Genomic DNA, 16,797 nt, shown 5'->3' on the forward strand with positions numbered 1-16,797 from the left:
CGAAATGAAACATCTCAAGCATGGCTATTCTTCATGCGGTCGCCGAGGATGCCCATGTCTTTTATGGCTTCCCCACCTCTGGTCATCAACTAAGCTGCAGGTGAGTTGCTATCTTTGTCCGCAGACAAAGAGCCTCGTGTCTCAGCACAGAACATCCATGTCACTCTAGCAGTTTGAACCAAGATCGGTCTATGCGCCAAACAGGACGAAGCTGACGAGCATTTGGAATCTGATCATTTAAGTACGTTCCTCATCGAAGCTCAGGCAAAGAAAACTCCGGTTGTATAAGCTAACAGATGGCTATAAAAACAATAGAACGTGAGTACTCCGAACTCATCGCCTTGAAGAAACAATGGATATACACATTATGAAGACAAAGGAAATCAACACGGTGGTCGAATTTTCGTGACAGACGATCTTTTTCCTTCTTCGAGTCGAGCTGATAGGCGGTTCCAACACCCGGCCCTCCAAAGCCAACTCAACCCGAAGCCAGACCTAGAGGATTCTATGAGCAATGTTGCCGATGTTGCCGCTCCAGGTTTGGTGAACAACCCGCAAAGAGTTGCTTAGTAGGTACGCTTGAAGGGAGGAACGGGCTTGCACTCGTTCTCGTCCAGGGTCGTGTCCACGACGCTGCGGTAGCCAAGCTCAACCTTGCCGTGGGGCTTCTTCTGCCATGTGAGGGTGTGCTTCATCCAGTTCTCGTCATCACGCTCGGGGTAGTCTTCACGGGCATGGGCACCGCGGGATTCCTTACGGTTAGCGGCGGCAACGGCGGTTTGAGAGCTAGGGTCTGTTAGCTAACAGTCTCGTGTTAATTCCTCCATGGAAGTACTTACGCGCAGGTCAACAGGTTACGGAGTTCAAGGGTCTCAACAAGGTCGGAGTTCCAGATCATGCTGCGGTCCTTGGTAGCGACCTGGTCGAACATCTGGTCGACGTTGGTGATCTTCTCAACACCCTCGTCCAAACTCTCCTGTGTACGGAAGACAGAGACGTCCGTCTGCATGGTCTTCTGCATGGCGTTGCGGATGTCGAAGGTGGACTTGGAACCATCGGCGGTACGGACGAAGTCAAGGTCCTTGATTGACTCGGCACCGGCATCAGAGGCCAGCTCGCGGTGAGGCTTGCCAGGCTTGGCGATCTCGTTGACACGGTGGGAGACTGCACGACCGAAGACGACCAGGTCGAGGAGGGAGTTGGCTCCGAGGCGGTTGGCACCGTGGACGGAAACACAGGCGGCTTCACCACAGGCGTACAGACCGGGGACAACCTTGTCGTTACCTTGCTCGTCAACGGTCAAAACCTCACCGGAGAACTTGGTGGGGATACCACCCATGTTGTAGTGGACGGTGGGCAGGACAGGGATGGGCTGCTTGGTCACGTCGACACCGGCGAAGATGGAAGCGGTCTCGGAGATACCGGGAAGACGCTCGTGCAGGAGCTTAGCGGGCAAGTGGCTGAGCTGCAGGTAGATGTGGTCCTTCTCAGGGCCGACACCACGGCCCTCACGGATCTCCATGGTCATGGAACGGGAGACGACATCACGGGAAGCAAGATCCTTGGCGGTGGGGGCGTAACGCTCCATGAAACGCTCACCCTCGGAGTTGAGCAGGTAACCACCTTCACCACGGGAACCCTCTGTGATCAGGCATCCGGCACCGTAGATACCAGTGGGATGGAACTGGACGAACTCCAGATCCTGGTTGGGGAGACCGGCACGGGCAACCATGGCCATACCGTCACCGGTACAGGTGTGGGCAGAGGTACAACTGAAGTAGGCACGGCCGTATCCACCGGTAGCAAGAACGGTGTGGTGGGCCTTGAAACGGTGGAGAGTTCCGTCTTCCTGGTTGTAAGCGATCACACCACGGCACTCGCCGTCCTCCATCAGCAGGTCCATGGCGAAGTACTCAATGAAGTAGTTCGTGTTGTGGCGCAGAGACTGTCCGTAGAGAGTGTGCAGAAGAGCGTGACCGGTACGATCGGCGACGGCGCAGCAACGGTAGGCCTGACCACCCTTGCCAAATTCCTTGGACTGACCACCGAAAGCACGCTGGTAGATGAGACCATCCTCGGTACGGGAGAAGGGGCACCCGTAACCCTCGAGCTCGCGAACACTAGCGGGGGCCTCTCTCGTCATGTAGTGAATAGCATCCTGGTCACCAAGCCAGTCGGAACCCTTGACGGTATCGTACATGTGCCATCTCCAGTCATCCTTGTGCATGCTATAGAAGATATCAGCACGCGCCACAATTCAACTTCCAAAAATCATAAACCTACTTTCCAAGAGCGGCATTGATACCACCCTGAGCAGCAACAGTGTGAGATCGCGTAGGGAAAAGCTTCGAAACACAAGCCGTGTTAAATCCAGCCTCCGCGAGACCAAAAGCCGCACGCAGACCGGCACCACCGGCACCAACAACAACGGCATCGTACTCATGGTCCTGCACAGAAAGAGAGAAGAATCAGAACCACCCCTCAATCACCAAACCCAAGTCCAATCGAATCAATTGCTTACAATAACCGGGTACTTCTCTGAAATATATCCTTCCGCGGCCTTAGCGCGCAGAGGGTTGCTACCGAAGATGCGGGCTGCGCAAGGGCGATGTACGTTAGCAACTGAACCAAACCGAACCGCAACCGCAACCGCAACCGCCGCAATCCATCCGGTCAATGCAATGCGGCCAATGTTCAATCAATGCGTACCTGCAGGTCGGGAGGAGGAGAAGAGGCGTCTCTGATCCCGTAAGGCACGGGAGACCTAGTTGGACAAGAATATCAGCAACCTGAGCATAGCCGAGATCAAGCAAGATCTCGCGTGAAGTGGAAGTGACCACCAACCTTCGAGGCGGGAGCCAAGCTCCGCAAACCTAGGGAGCTCATAATGACCACTACTTAAAGACCCCTTGAAAAGAAAAAAAATAATTAATAAGAAAAGTGAAGAGAGGGGAGAGATGTCAGACAAGCAGCGTAGCACCTCGCAAGTTCGCAACAAGTGAAGCTACTCGGCAAAGCCAGTGATACTTTTGCAGCACCGATCCGCGAAGACTGCCCTTGGAGCGGAAGGTCGGCTAGCTGACATAAGCGACTTTCACTTGCCGACGGGGAAGACCGGGGCCGATGAGGCCAATTAGATCAAAGCCAGTGGTAAGCACCTCGGGCGGATGGGAGGGTCTTATTGGATAATATAGTCTGAGGCACGTGGTTTGGTTTCCTGGTCGGGTGTTCGTTTGCCCGGTTATACGGTGTTTAGTCTCTATTAATGCTGAGTGGGACTCTGGGGTTTGAGCAGGGTTAGGCGTCTTTTGGGATCTGGATAGTTGTTTGCTAGGAATTGTATTTACATAGTGCTTGTGTTCATTTTCTGGGGTTGTGGTGCCAACGGTGGTCACGGACTTGCTTCTGCTATGCCGAGATGAGCCGCGGTCATGTGATATTCGGAAGATGGGAGCCGAGATATCACGGAGATATAACTTTGGAGATCTGAGATACAGCTCCATCTATCTACAGGAGTCGTCGATTGACTATGAACCATCATGGATTGAGCCTAGTAAATTCTCATAACATACACATCCAGCCCATGCAATGTAAACCCAAGATGCAATGACAACCCAGCAAGCATCAAGACCATCTAATTATACTGCATGTACGTCGCCGTCGAGTTGAACTTCAAGTTACCCTTGATGACCTTGTCCACGGCCGCGAGGAAGTCCTTCTCCGTGGCGACCTTCCGCCGGGCACGGATGGCAAACATGCCGGCTTCTGTCGCAACACTGCGGAGCTCTGCACCAGTTGCGTTGGGGCAGAGTCGGGAGATGAGCTCCCATCGGATATCGCGCTCGACGGACATGCTCTTGGCGTGAATGCGGAGGATGTTGGCGCGGCCCTCGACGTCGGGGAGGGAGAACTCGATCTTACGATCGATACGTCCGGGACGCATGAGGGCGGGGTCTAGGGTTGAGGGTCGGTTGGTGGCGAACATGACTTTGATGTTACCTCGGGCGTCGAAACCGTCGAGCTGTGTGATGAGTTCGAGCATAGTACGCTGGACTTCGTTGTCGCCGCCTGCGCCGTCGTCGAAACGCGCTCCGCCGACTGCGTCGATTTCGTCGAAGAAGATGATGCAGGCTTTCTTGGTTCGGGCCATTTCGAAGAGCTCGCGGACCATTCGGGCTCCCTCACCGACGTACTTCTGGACAAGCTCGCTACCGATAACACGGATGAAAGTAGCGTCGGTTCGGTTGGCGACGGCTCGCGCGCAGAGAGTCTTTCCGGTACCAGGGGGACCGTAGAGTAGAGCACCCTTGGGCGGATCGATACCGAGGTTGACGAAGCGTTCGGGGGACAGCAATGGCATCTCGACAACTTCTCGTAGCTTCTCAATCTGTTCCTTGCAGCCTCCAACATCTCCGTATGTAACATCGGGCTTATCTTCGACTGTCATCATCGTAACGCTCGGGTCGATCTTGGGCGGCAGCGGCAACATGATCTGGTACTTGTTTCGGTCGACACTGATTTCCATCAGATTTGATCAAGTCACGTTAATGAGGGAAAAGACATACCCAACTCTCATGCCTTCCTCGATATCCGTAGGACTCACTCGCTCCCCAAGGTTTACCACGAACTTGGCGATCTGTTTGACGTTGATGACATATTTGCTCTTGTCTGTGTCCTTCTCATCCGCGATGATCTTTGTACAGCGAGCCACCTGCAGCGGCTGCTCCTCCGCCATACGTTGCCTATCCGCGGCAACGTCCCATAGATGTGGAGGTGCGAGACCAGTGTCGGATTCCTAAGCACGTCAGCTTTCTTTCCTTCCGGAGATGCGGATGTCGTATCAAGAACTGCTGCGAACCTTGACGCCAATCTTCTCATTTACGCTTGATTGTCGGTCCTTGATCTGTTTCTCTAGCTTTTTTAATGCGTTCGCGTACGGAGCCGCGCCATAGGTCTTGAGTACTGCGATGTCCCTGCGCTTGGTCAGCATTTGACATCATCGCACGACAACCATCGCCGGACAGCTAAAAAAATGACATACTCATCTGTAAGAGGAGTGATCTTCTTCTCTGGCTCTTCTTCATCCGCAAAGTTCTTCTTGTACTTCTCCCAATTCTCTCCCGTGGCGGAAGGCATGGTGAGAGGTTGTGGCTAGACGGCGGTCGAGACGGGAGACAAGAATCAGAGATGAGGTAGACTAGGAAAGTTCGAAGGGAGTAGGAGGCTCGTAGAGAGGAAGAACAACGAAAATGAGATGGATGGAGTGAAAGATGGGGAGAGAAGTGATGTCGAGAGCTGTTGTTCTGGTGTCCGGGCCCAGCTTGAGCTGTTGACGCTAGCGATGCCAAGCCTCCAGCAACACCGCCCAAGTGCAAACCCGCAATGGGAAGAATTTCGAGAGCCGCCGTGGTCCAGTCCTAATCTCCGTCTACCATCCCCTCTTCTTTCTTGATTCTATCGGCTGCGGTCTGCTTATTAGCATCATATCATGGCTACTGCTGCTCCCCCGGCTGCTCCTAGCGGCAATAACTCCTTCAAGGTGCGTCGATTGCGGAGGGGAATTCACTGTGGGCCGAATCTGATATCTTGCAGGACAAGGAGAAGCCCATGGCCGTGCGGGCGTCTAACATTCTCGCTGCTAGAGGTATGTTGTGTTTGGAATCTATTGGAAGTTCTATGCTAACGGGTGCAGCTGTCTCCGATGCTATTAGAACGGTATGCGTGCAGTGAAATTGTCAGGGTGAGGGGCTAATCTGGTATACAGTCACTGGGACCCAGGGGAATGGACAAGATGGTGAGCATCATATCTACATTTTTCTGATCCAGTTGCTAACGATTCCAGATCCAAACACCCAAGGGAAACACCATTATCGTACGAACACCTCTCCCCCCGAACGCACACCGCACTAACCGCATCCCCCGCAGACCAACGACGGAAACACAATGTTGAAGGACATGAGCGTTATGCACCCCGCCGCCCGGATGCTCGTTGACCTCAGTGCCGCTCAGGATGTCGAAGCCGGAGATGGAACAACATCAGTGGTTGTTATTGCCGGAAGCTTGCTGGGTGCTGCTGAGCGCCTGCTCGGAAAGGGTATTCACCCTACTGTGATCTCCGAATCTTTCCAGAGAGCCGCCGCCGCTGCCGTTGAGATCCTACACAACATGTCCCGGCCAATCAACCTTATGGACCGCGCTACCCTGCTCCAGGCCGCCTCGACCTCGCTTTCCTCCAAGATCGTGTCACAGCACTCCAGCCTCCTCGGACCCATGGCGGTGGACTCCGTCCTGAAGGTGGTTGACCCCAAGACGGCAGAGAACGTGGACCTCAGGAACATCCGGATCGTGAAGAAGGTCGGCGGAACAATCGAGGACAGTGAGATGATTGACGGCTTGGTCCTCAACCAGGGAGTTATCAAGAGCAGCGGCGGACCCACAAGAATTGAGAAGGCCCGGATAGGTCTGATCCAGTTCCAGCTCAGCCCGCCCAAGCCTGATGTATGTTCCACTTCTATGGATGAGTGTGCAGCTACTAACATACGTGGTAGATGGAAAACCAGATCGTCGTGAACGACTACCGCCAGATGGACAAGATCCTCAAGGAAGAACGTCAATACCTGCTGAACATGGTCAAGAAGATCCAAAAGACAAAGTGTAACGTCCTCCTCATCCAAAAGTCCATCCTCCGCGACGCCGTCAACGACCTCTCCCTCCACTTCCTCTCCCGCCTCAAAATCCTCGCCATCAAGGACATCGAACGTGACGAGGTCGAATTCCTGTGCAAGTCCCTCGGCTGCAAGCCCGTCGCCAACGTCGACTCCTTCACAGAAGACAAGCTCGGCACCGCCGATCTCGTCGAGGAAGTCCAGTCCTCAGGCGCCCGCTACGTCAAGATCACAGGCATCAAGGCCCCCGCAACCACCGCCAACCAAACCGTTTCCATCGTCGCCCGCGGCGCGAACAGCCTCATCCTCGACGAAGCCGAGCGCTCCCTACACGACGCCCTCTGCGTCATCCGCTGCCTCGTCAAGAAGCGCGCCCTCATCGCCGGCGGCGGCGCCCCCGAAATCGAAGTCGCCAACATCCTCGCCAAGCGCGCGCGCGAACTCACCGGCACCGAGTCCATCTGCTGGAAGGCCTTCGCTGACGCAATGGAAGTCATCCCCACGACTCTTGCCGAGAACGCAGGCCTCAACTCCATCAAGGTCGTTACGGACCTGCGACACCGCCATGCTCAGGGCCAGCATAATGCTGGTGTGAGCATTCGGTCTGGTGGTGTGAAGGATGATATCACTGAGGAGAATATTCTGCAGCCGTTGCTGGTTAGTACCAGTGCGATTGAGCTTGCGGCTGAAACGGTCAAGATGATTATGCGTATTGATGATATTGCTCTGTCGAGGTAAGAGGACAAGAACAAGATTATGGTAATTGATCAGGTGGATTGGGTCATATAGAAAGAAAAGTGAATGTGAACATGTTATCTGGCATGTATTAATATATCAAAAATCTACATATCTACTATCGAGGACTTGGACGACCATACGTGCCAGATCCCCATATTGCCAAATGTCCGCAGCGTTGTATGCGCCATCAGTACTTCTTAGCCCTAGATCAAGAGAAGTGATGATCGATAGCGCAGAAGGAATATGCTGATATTGCAGGTATTCCAACAAAGAGACGAAACACGAGTACAGACTCTAGTGATCATTGACAATATGCGCGGCAACAAGCACCTACTTCGCAATCGAACCCGCCGATACTGTAGAAACTCAATCCAACCAACTGGCCATGGTCTGTTCCGCCTTGCTAGGTAATAAGAAGTTAAGATTGGAAAGAAAATGACAGAGAACTGGCGCCTTGGAAAGCGTTGATTTTGGTTTGAAGAAACCAGCCACAAAGGGGAGAGCTCCAGCCTCTCTACCTCCCATACTAACTAATCCCCAAGATGCGAATGCGCTGAGGGAGTGGACAAGAAGGAATTGACAGTCTTATCATCGAGGAAGGTGTGGCCACAGACGGGACGGGCCTCAGACAGAAAGAGCGACTGAGGGAGCTCGAAGGAATGATCGAGTCTCCGGCTCATCGCGCCTGCCACTTGATGTGTTACAAAAACTACAGGGGGAGCTGTATGCTTTGCCAGGAATGGATGATACACATGAGACTACTACTTGAAGTGAAGATGATTGCTTGGGTCATATAGAAAAGTGAACATGCTACATGCTGTGACTTGTATTAACATCCTATAATCAACATATTATTTTGCTTGTATGATCGGAAGATCCATGTCTAGATGCATCATGTCATGTGCGCTTTACATTTCGAGGCTCAGTGGAAGGGATCATCTCTCTCAAGTATTACGTTCCATAGATATGCGTCTACATTTTAGACGCCCTATCCTGCCCCTCTGTGGTTTCTACGGAAGAAGATCGAAGCGCAAGCTCAAGCTCCAGGCAATTCAGACTATCCATTCGAGCTTGATTCATCAGTCTTTCGCAGAACGCTCAAGTCAGTAGAAGAGGTATGCTTGATCAAGATTTCCCAATTTGCAATCTGCTTCATACATACAACGGGATCGTTAGTAACCATTTCTCCTCAAAGGAAACGCATCTTCGTTCACCTTCACCTTCACCCTCAGCAAGCAAAGCAAGGCTCCGGCGGACTCAATGGATTGAACTAACTCACCATGGCTTCCTTAAACTCAATCACAATCCGTTCCTCCAAGTATATACGTGCCCGGTCTCGATCCGTAAGCTGCCCTTCAACAAAAGTGCACGCACGATCGAAATCATTTCAGAGGATTCGTTCTCTTTCTCTTCTTCTCTTCCATCTACCTCCGACTTCGGCTCCGGCTCCGTAACAAGCATCATATTCCTCGGTTGAGGATCATTATGCAAGACTAGCGCTTCATGAATCTTCCGTATATACAGTACCAATCTATCGGCTCGTTGAGAGGTGAAGTTGTGTATATCAATCATTTCCATGTTGGGGATGTACTCCAGGAAAAGAGCGCTCGGTGTGTATCTATCTTCTATAAACTCCTCCAGATGACGCCGAGCTGGATGCCGGTATAACGACGGGTCGAAGTTACGCATCGCACCCTAGAAAGCGAGGGACGATGCCGTTGCCTTGGTCGCAAAGACCCTTCGACAGCATGCGGCGGTAGGCGGTGGTTTCGAGGATATGGATGTCTAGTTCTCGGTTGGGATCGTGGTCTTCTCGTGTGCCTCTGCCGTGGTGCTTTTCGAGTTGAGTTAACGCTGAAACATACATGTACAAGTCTTTCTTTGGCTGGCTTGAGACTTGCATACAACTTTCATAATGCATGTTTGGCTGCGGACTGTGACGAGGAATATGTTGGAAACTTCAGAGGTAAAGAGTCTTTTTCGGAATATAATCTCAGCAGGGCCGATGCTGTCAAGGTCAGTCATAATGTAGACTACCCGTGATTGCGAGTTGGTGCAGGAGGACGAGGTTAACCCATCCATGTCTTACATTGTAGTAGGAACGAGGACAGGGGACTTGCCCAATCAAGATTGACTTTGCTCCACTTGATGGGGATGATGTAAACGGACGGGAGTACTGACTCTTTGATCTCTATCACTCTGAAGCATTCTGTTCCCGACCATGGTTCAGATCTATGAGTTACACATTCCTAGTAACAAGGATCGATGATCGAAGTGATCAAAAAGAAACGTATCTCATTGAAAAAGTGAGAAGAGTGATTATTTACAGGCCGGAAGCCCACATTCAAGGTTTTTGCACAAGATGTTCAACTGAAGACATTCGCCTGCCAAGTAGAAGGAAGAAATTTGCCAAGAGAAGAAGAGAAAGTCGTAACACGTAGATCAAGATTGTCCACCGCCGGGGTTTCCGTCTCAATCACGAGATGTGACGAGATCAGAGACCGCCAGGGCCCGCGTTAGGGTTGATCCCGTAAGGGTTCATGTCGTTATAGACATCGAGGAGGAAGCCAGCAGAGTCATCCTCGAACTGAGGTTGCGGCACGTCTCCGTAATTCAGACCCTGTGGCTGCATGGTGAAGTCATTGTAGCCAAAGTCGTTGAACATGTTGGGGTTGTTGGTGAAGTCTGGGAAGTCCAGGTCTCCACCGGCAAACAGCAGGCCATCGTTGGCCTTCATCTCTGGAAATATGTCCTGGATTGAGAAGGCTGTGTTCTCTGGGGGCAGGTCAAATGGCTCGGAGGGAGAGTTGATGGTCCCCGTGGTGGGGGTAACGGCATCCAACGTTCCTGTTCCAGTTCCCGTGATTGGGGTGGGCATTCCGTTTAGGGAAGGCTGGAAGGCATTGAAGGAGAACTCGGGTGTCTCAGGCGTCGGAGCAAGGTCCCAACCGCCTGCAATGGACATAGATTCCTGCTTGAAGTCAGGCGCTTCAGAGGGAGGTGTCATGCTCCATCCGGGGAAGTCCTGCTTGGGTTGAACCGAGCTGCTGGATGGGGATGGGCTCTGTTGGGTAGAGGCCCGCTTGTTGGTTCGACCATTGTTCTTAGAGCGCATGTAAACCCATCCGTGGGTCTTCTCCATGTGCTGCTTGCAGTTGCTTTCTCTCTTGGACTTGTAAGAGCAAGATTCGAACTGGCAAGAGAACAGACGAGGCGCGTCGGAATGCTTGTCATTGTAGTGGCGTTCTGCTTCTTTCTCAGTGGCCCATCCCTTGGTGTGGTACTTGCAGGAAGTAACAGGGCACTTGAAGGGACGGCTGTGGGACTTTTCGTGCTTGGTCAGATCGCAAGGGCGAGCGAAGACTTTGTCACAGTCTCTGCATTTCTTGTTGATGTTCATGGGAGGAGCATTTTTCTTGCGGCGAGCCATGGAACGCTGAGCACCTTCATCGGCGGAAGCCGCGCTGAGAGATCGCTTCATCGAAGGAGTAGCATGTTCCTCGTAAGGCTTTCCAGTTGCCAGAGATATGGCCTCACCATCTTTCTCAACGACCATTTCTACGGGGCGCCCGGTCTTGGAAAGACCGCCCTCAAGTCTAATTTCAGGAGCCCTAATGTGATGGGTTAGTCTTTGTTGGGAGATTGCACAAGCAGATTCAACATACTTCATCTTGCTGTCCGCTTCGTGCTTCTTGCGCCATTCGTCACGGATTCTCTTGAATTGAGCCACCTGCTCTAAGAGGTCCACGAAGTAGCCATTGCTGTACTGCTTGTCGGTTGGTGTGCACAAGTCTCGGCCACTCAAGGAAGGGACTGTCTGACTGAGACACAGGACTGTGTGCTGGCAGAACCGAACATATAAAGCATCAGTGGCTTTGACCCGCGGGGCAAGGGAGAAGACTGTCTTCTCGAGGTCACGCAGGCAGGAGATGCGCTCATTCTCAATCTGCTGGCGAATGTTCTCAAGAAGAGGGTGGAAGGGCTTGAGCCTCTCTTCCTCAAAGATGGGGCCGATGATGTGCTTTTCGATCTCTTTGCGACCGTCAGGACTGAGCTTGTGCCTCTGGGCACTTTCAGCTGCCATGGCCTCCATGGTGCTGATAGAACGAGTGACGGCACGAGATGCTTTCACTGAGAATATGTTAGCAGAAGCGAAAGCAAAGACGACCAGCCATGACCATGTACCTTTATTAGCTGACGACACCGACTCGCTTCCGATAGAGGAGCCTAGTCCACTATCAGAAGGAGGGTGAGCTCTCTGAGCCTTCCGGGAACGTTCCTTGGGCATCGGGCTGGGTTGGCGGGAGGGGTCAACGGAGCCCTCCTTTCGTGCTTGCGAGCGCAGGTGCAGCTTAAGGAGACCCTTCGGGACGGGAAGGTCGTCGTTATCTTCGGAGCGAGACGAAGTAACCGAGTTCAAGTCAAGGCGGTCCAGGATGTCGGCCATACGCTGTTGTCCAGCGGCGATGGCTTCCAAAGCGCCAGGGCATGTGGGAGAGCGGCGAGGTAGCGAGGGTACAAGAGGGTCACGGTCGGCAGCGCGAAGGATGGATGGGTTGAAAGTTTCACCTTTGCGGAGGCGGAGGCGGGAGGGCGATGAGGGTGATTGCTCTTCGGATGGAACGAGCGAAGGCCGGGATGCCCCCAAGGGCCGGCGCCTCGGGTGGGCTCTTATAGAGTCAAAGTCTTGTGCTGAACTCATTATGGAAGGTCCTAAGGGCGTTAGCATAGGCAAGCGGGCACCAAAGGAGGTACAGAAATGACTCACTTTGGATAAATGACCGCATCCAAGGGAAGGTTCTGGGTCAATGAGGAGTGATGCAGCCAGTTAACGCTGGCAGGTCTGTCGAGTCAAATGATTAGATTATGTACAAGAACTGGGCGATAAAAAAGGACGACAGCGAAGATATGTCGACAGTTTCTCAAGTGCTGGGGCTCGATGGATTGGCTCAATACATACTGTGGTCGAAAGCAGCTGACGCCGGCAAACTGAATGGGGATGGGACCACCGCAAAACTCAAGAAGAATGCAGGAAAGGCGGGGGACTAGGCGGATATCTATGAATATAAGGTCGGCTGGAACCTAGCGAAGACGCAAAGACGCAAAAAGACGACTGATGATTTGAAAGAGAAAAGACGATGGAGAAATGGGGACGGGAGATGGAGAGGAACGGGAACATGGGATGAGATCAGGGACGGGGGCGGTCTTGATGAGGCTGATGCTGACCGTCGTTGAGTGTCTGCCTGATAGACGAACAACGCTAGGCCTAATGTGGTATGATGCCTATGGGGCTGTGCTGTAATTTATCCACTTAATTTACACGCTGCTCGTACCGCGGGTAACAAAGTTCCTCCACTGCCGACCCGGTTCTGCCGCGACTCTGTCTGCGTAGCCAATGATCTACACTCTTTGAATACATGAAGCGGTAACATGCTTGTTCCAAAAATAGTATTCATAAAACCCAAATTTCTCCGACGGACCGGCCTGGACGATCCAACGATCAATCCAACTCCACCCTCACGGCAGTGTTCCCAAGTGCTTTGATCAGAATATAAGCCTCAGGGTCCCTTTCACAGGATATAATCAGGAAAGCGCTCGGCGATGCTGAGATAGCAACAAAATACATCGTGAATATAGAGGAGTTGCCACAGGCCATGGCGGGAGCGTCCAAAACTCCCGTCAGACACAGCCGTCACGGTCGACGTCAGCCTCCAAGACCAACAAACGACAAAGATGGCGGTGTTTCGATTGGCTGACACGGAAGACCGCCAACCGTTCCTTCCGCATATCGTTACCAGGGAAGCACTTGCTGTCAGTTGATGATGGTCGATCATCCATGCATTCCGCGTTATGCCGACCACTGCGAGTCCAGTCTGACCTCTCGTCAGGAGCAGGAGTCAGTAGTCGTCACACAAAGCGCCGTGTCATGGTGGACGAAGCAAACCCCGCTCCTTATCACGAATGCTTGTCTTCGCTTTGACGCCAAGGATCGCCAAGCTGTTTCACTGCGGTCACTGAACTCATGGAGCCTCTGAGAGTCCTGATCTGTGGCGGGGGTATCTCTGGACCTGCCCTGGCTTTTTGGCTTGCCCGTCGCGGACATCGGGTCGTCGTCATCGAGCGTTTTCCGGCACTTAGAACCTCCGGAGCGCAGATCGATCTTCGCCGGGGGGGTATCGAGGTTGTCAGACGGATGGGACTTTTGGAAACCGTTCGCTCCAAGCTCGTTGATGAACCGGGATCATCCTTTGTGGATTCGAAAAACAATGTCGTCGGATCTATTATGGCCAACACCTCGGGCAAAGGAGCGCAGTCCTTAACCTCCGAGTATGAGATTACGCGAGGAAACCTGGTTCGAATACTTTACGATGCAACGAAGGACAAGGTCGAATATGCCTTTGGCAAGACTGTCGAGCGCTATGAGCAAGATAACACCCGCGTAGTTGCGCATTTCTCAGATGGATCATCCGATACATACGATCTGCTCGTGGGTGCGGATGGACAAGGTTCACGCGTTCGAGAGAGCATCCTCCCCGCCGGCTCAAACCCTTATCACAGAATGGGAGTACTTGCAGCCTACTGGCACATGCCCCGCATAGGGACAGACAGCAACGTCCGCAACTCATATCTCAGTCCCCGAGGTCGCTTGATTATGCGACGAAGCCCCAGTCCAACAGAGACGGAGGTTTTATTTATGCTGCGCGGCGACCCAAAAGAGCTATCGAGCGTGCCCATGGCCTCAGTCGACCAGCAAAAGGCATTCTGGACACAACAATTCCACGACGCAGGATGGCAGGTGAGTCGATTCCTCAAAGGTATGGCCACAGCGGAGGATTTCTACTGCCATGAAATGCTTCAAGTTCGCATTGACAAATGGCATCGAGGACGTGTGGTCCTTGTAGGAGATGCCGCCCATTGCCCGTCTCCATTGACAGGCATGGGGACGAGTAGCAGCATCGTGGGCGCCTATGTCCTGGCTGGAGCAATTGATCGCCATCGTGCAGATCTGTCACGAGCATTTGCAGAGTACGAAGCATCTTTGCGGCCGTTCATCGACGAGGCCCAAAGCAGAAGCCCAGGGCCGTTACTCAGGATCGCACTGCCCTATAGCCAGTGGGGGGTTGCTACTTTCAATTTCATTGTCAGAGTAATCTGCTTCCTTCGTCTTCCCGACCTCATCGCAAGGTTTTCAAGCGAGGATCCAGGCGGCTGGAAGCTGCCAAACTATCCAGAGCTTTACCACAAGTAGGTTCTGCGGCTTTACAAGATACCGCCGTTAGATACTAGCTCAATCTCGTCTTGCGGTTTCCAATAACCCTCAAATCATGGTCCCATAACACAAAAGTACCGTAATTTGGCAACCTGGCTCCAGTTAGCCCCAACGCTAGTCAGGCCGTACGAGAAAACAGGAGCAGCTCCTGCTCGGAACTGCAGCATGAAGCTAGCAAGTTAGCAACAGCTTAGTGCTTCAAAATCAGAACACTCTTTCTCATCGTATTGGCCAGTTCGTAATCCTGAGCCTCATCGATGCACGAACGGTCCGCAACCAAACTTGCAAAGTCACAGGCGCAGCTTGGCCGAGCAATCCGCAATCTTGACCGCTGAAAACTCAGTCCGCGACCAATGAGGACCCTGGTGGAGGCTCTTTCTGTCGGTCACCTTCTGGAGCTTTGATCTTGGACCCTGGTCGAGAACTAACCCTCAAGATTCAGGACACGCGGCATCCTACGAGTCCCTCTTTGAAATGTAGGGGCCTGAGGAAATTAGGCATTCGAGTTCCAGTGCCTTGCTTCCCACATGAGAATTAACAACGTCAGAAAGAAGCCGATGGAATTACTTGCGCTGGAAGCGGGAGAGAAATGCTGGTACCTGATCGCGATTCAGCCTCGCTCGTGGGCCGTCGCATTCACGCTTTTGGACCCTTCTGGCTTACGAGCTACAGACGAAATACGAGTGACGGCCGGGCTGATTCCGCCGCAGATCAAAGAGTACGTACGAGCCTGCGAGAAAACAAAATAGCGCATAATGATGATGAATCTATATTATTCTTTGTGAAGACTCTGGCATTTTGCATAGTGCATTCTGGGCGCCGATGCATTGCAGGCAGTGCACAGCTGTCAGCTGATCTTCGAGCCCCGAGGAACTGAATCGACGGGCTCGGGCTCGGACTCGGACTCGGACTCGGATACTATTTCCTCGGTGCTTATTCCTCTTTGGACTTGTGCTGACGCTGAAGTATGGTCCCCTATGTTCAGACATAGCTGTGGCATCTACTATCGTGTATTTGAAGTCGCGTCTCACACGTCTGGCAGCTTGACAACGATCATGCACGACATGGTTCCATGACATGATTCCATTCCCGATCTCCCAAACTAATTGCTGCATTTAAGCCCAATCTCCGAGAATGGCACATATACATACCGAGGAAGAGGGCCCAGAAATCCTTGCCGTCCAGCACAAGGATATGAACCTAAATATGAACTTGCTTGCGATACATGTATCTTGGACCCATCACTTACAGACTGCAGCTTTATAGGGGACAACTCTTTAACCTCACCCTCATCTTCATCCTCAGAAGGACTGATAAAAGAGGAAATACGCATTGACAGTTAATGGAATTCATCATTGATGCTCCGTGACCCTTTACTTCACGTTCTGGTCATTGCCAACCTTACTCATCCGGATCCGTCAAGACAACCCTCAATTCAGCGCGATAGATATACATAAAAAATAAAACTCTTACCCCAGGCCCCTCCGTCCATCTATCTTGTCAAACATGCAGCAGTGTAAAAACAATCACGCCTTCGTTGGAAACTGCTCTTACGTGACGGTGATCTCGTCCGTCCTCTCAATGGCAGCAGCACCGCGAAGGATACTGGTATATTCGGTATTGTATTCGCACTGCCTTTGCCGATGATGTTGGTAAGGGCATGGGCATGGGCATTGGCGATAGCGGCATTTTGGTGGTGGTGAGAGCATCAATTTCGGTGTCTGTCCCGATGGTGTCGAACTCGTCAGTCTTCGAGAATCCGCTTCGACCTTTGCCGTAATGCCGACGTTGGCTATTATGCCCGTAGCCATAGCGGCCATACATGGGCAGCTTGTACGACGAGTCTCCCGTTCCAGAGGAGCTCCCATTTCCATTCTCTCCCTATCGAAGGCGGATATAGAGAGGGCGCAGGACTGGATCGACGAACACATGATTGTCGCGCAACTTTCGGTCGCGGACCAGATGAGCATTGGGACTGTGTCGTCTAGGCCAGGTCAGCTAGTTAGCGGCGTTGTTGGCGTGACATGGCATGGGGTGAAGGGATTTGCAAACAAAAGAACAAGGACAGGGCAGGGCACGTACAGATGTACTCGGAGGCATTTAGGCCTGAGAGGGCCTCGATGC

The 16,797-nt window shown here is 52.5% G+C and overlaps 7 protein-coding genes across 7 annotated transcripts; 3 read left to right on the forward strand and 4 right to left on the reverse strand.

Annotated features, from left to right (window-relative positions):
* Positions 1-148: 148 nt before the first annotated feature.
* On the reverse strand, positions 149-3,303 carry BDV17DRAFT_270072 (succinate dehydrogenase [ubiquinone] flavoprotein subunit). Its single transcript, XM_073758630.1, has 7 exons — positions 2,967-3,303; positions 2,845-2,908; positions 2,710-2,764; positions 2,522-2,595; positions 2,284-2,447; positions 840-2,228; positions 149-786 (listed from the first exon to the last, which is right to left on the reverse strand). Exons 2-7 carry the CDS (start codon positions 2,884-2,886, stop codon positions 567-569), a joined length of 1,944 nt encoding a protein of 647 aa, XP_073613144.1. The 5' UTR covers positions 2,887-2,908; positions 2,967-3,303; the 3' UTR covers positions 149-566.
* A 39-nt stretch (positions 3,304-3,342) lies between these two features.
* On the reverse strand, positions 3,343-4,588 carry rpt1 (proteasome regulatory particle base subunit RPT1; the record flags this gene model as incomplete). Its single annotated transcript, XM_073758631.1, has 1 exon — positions 3,343-4,588. A coding segment is annotated over exon 1 (887 nt), but the record flags the coding sequence as incomplete, so codon positions are not given.
* Positions 4,589-5,692: 1,104 nt separating this feature from the next.
* BDV17DRAFT_270085 (chaperonin-containing T-complex subunit CCT4) lies at positions 5,693-7,535 on the forward strand. The gene is made up of 4 exons (XM_073758632.1): positions 5,693-5,715; positions 5,765-5,794; positions 5,843-6,498; positions 6,549-7,535. The coding sequence occupies exons 3-4, from the start codon at positions 5,944-5,946 to the stop codon at positions 7,401-7,403; spliced, it is 1,410 nt and encodes a 469-aa protein (XP_073613146.1). The 5' UTR covers positions 5,693-5,715; positions 5,765-5,794; positions 5,843-5,943; the 3' UTR covers positions 7,404-7,535.
* Positions 7,536-8,506: 971 nt separating this feature from the next.
* BDV17DRAFT_283429 (uncharacterized protein) lies at positions 8,507-9,428 on the reverse strand (the record flags this gene model as incomplete). The annotated part of the gene is made up of 5 exons (XM_073760358.1): positions 8,507-8,550; positions 8,679-8,751; positions 8,832-9,021; positions 9,098-9,237; positions 9,309-9,428. 5 exons carry the CDS (start codon positions 9,426-9,428, stop codon positions 8,507-8,509), a joined length of 567 nt encoding a protein of 188 aa, XP_073613147.1.
* A 263-nt stretch (positions 9,429-9,691) lies between these two features.
* Positions 9,692-12,325, reverse strand: ace1 (putative C2H2 transcription factor (Ace1)). Its single transcript, XM_073754616.1, has 3 exons — positions 12,172-12,325; positions 11,069-12,116; positions 9,692-11,014 (listed from the first exon to the last, which is right to left on the reverse strand). Exons 1-3 carry the CDS (start codon positions 12,188-12,190, stop codon positions 9,898-9,900), a joined length of 2,184 nt encoding a protein of 727 aa, XP_073613148.1. The 5' UTR covers positions 12,191-12,325; the 3' UTR covers positions 9,692-9,897.
* An 886-nt stretch (positions 12,326-13,211) lies between these two features.
* Positions 13,212-14,758, forward strand: BDV17DRAFT_159188 (monooxygenase). The gene is made up of 2 exons (XM_073754617.1): positions 13,212-13,228; positions 13,292-14,758. The coding sequence occupies exon 2, from the start codon at positions 13,426-13,428 to the stop codon at positions 14,650-14,652; it is 1,227 nt and encodes a 408-aa protein (XP_073613149.1). The 5' UTR covers positions 13,212-13,228; positions 13,292-13,425; the 3' UTR covers positions 14,653-14,758.
* Positions 14,759-14,839: 81 nt separating this feature from the next.
* BDV17DRAFT_159236 (uncharacterized protein) lies at positions 14,840-15,663 on the forward strand. The gene is made up of 3 exons (XM_073754619.1): positions 14,840-15,053; positions 15,116-15,149; positions 15,228-15,663. Exons 1-3 carry the CDS (start codon positions 15,027-15,029, stop codon positions 15,548-15,550), a joined length of 384 nt encoding a protein of 127 aa, XP_073613150.1. The 5' UTR covers positions 14,840-15,026; the 3' UTR covers positions 15,551-15,663.
* Positions 15,664-16,797: the final 1,134 nt, after the last annotated feature.

The sequence above is a fragment of the Aspergillus undulatus genome, assembly GCF_047715775.1.
Source record: "Aspergillus undulatus strain CBS 261.88 unplaced genomic scaffold BDV17scaffold_44, whole genome shotgun sequence".
NCBI lineage: Eukaryota > Fungi > Ascomycota > Eurotiomycetes > Eurotiales > Aspergillaceae > Aspergillus > Aspergillus undulatus.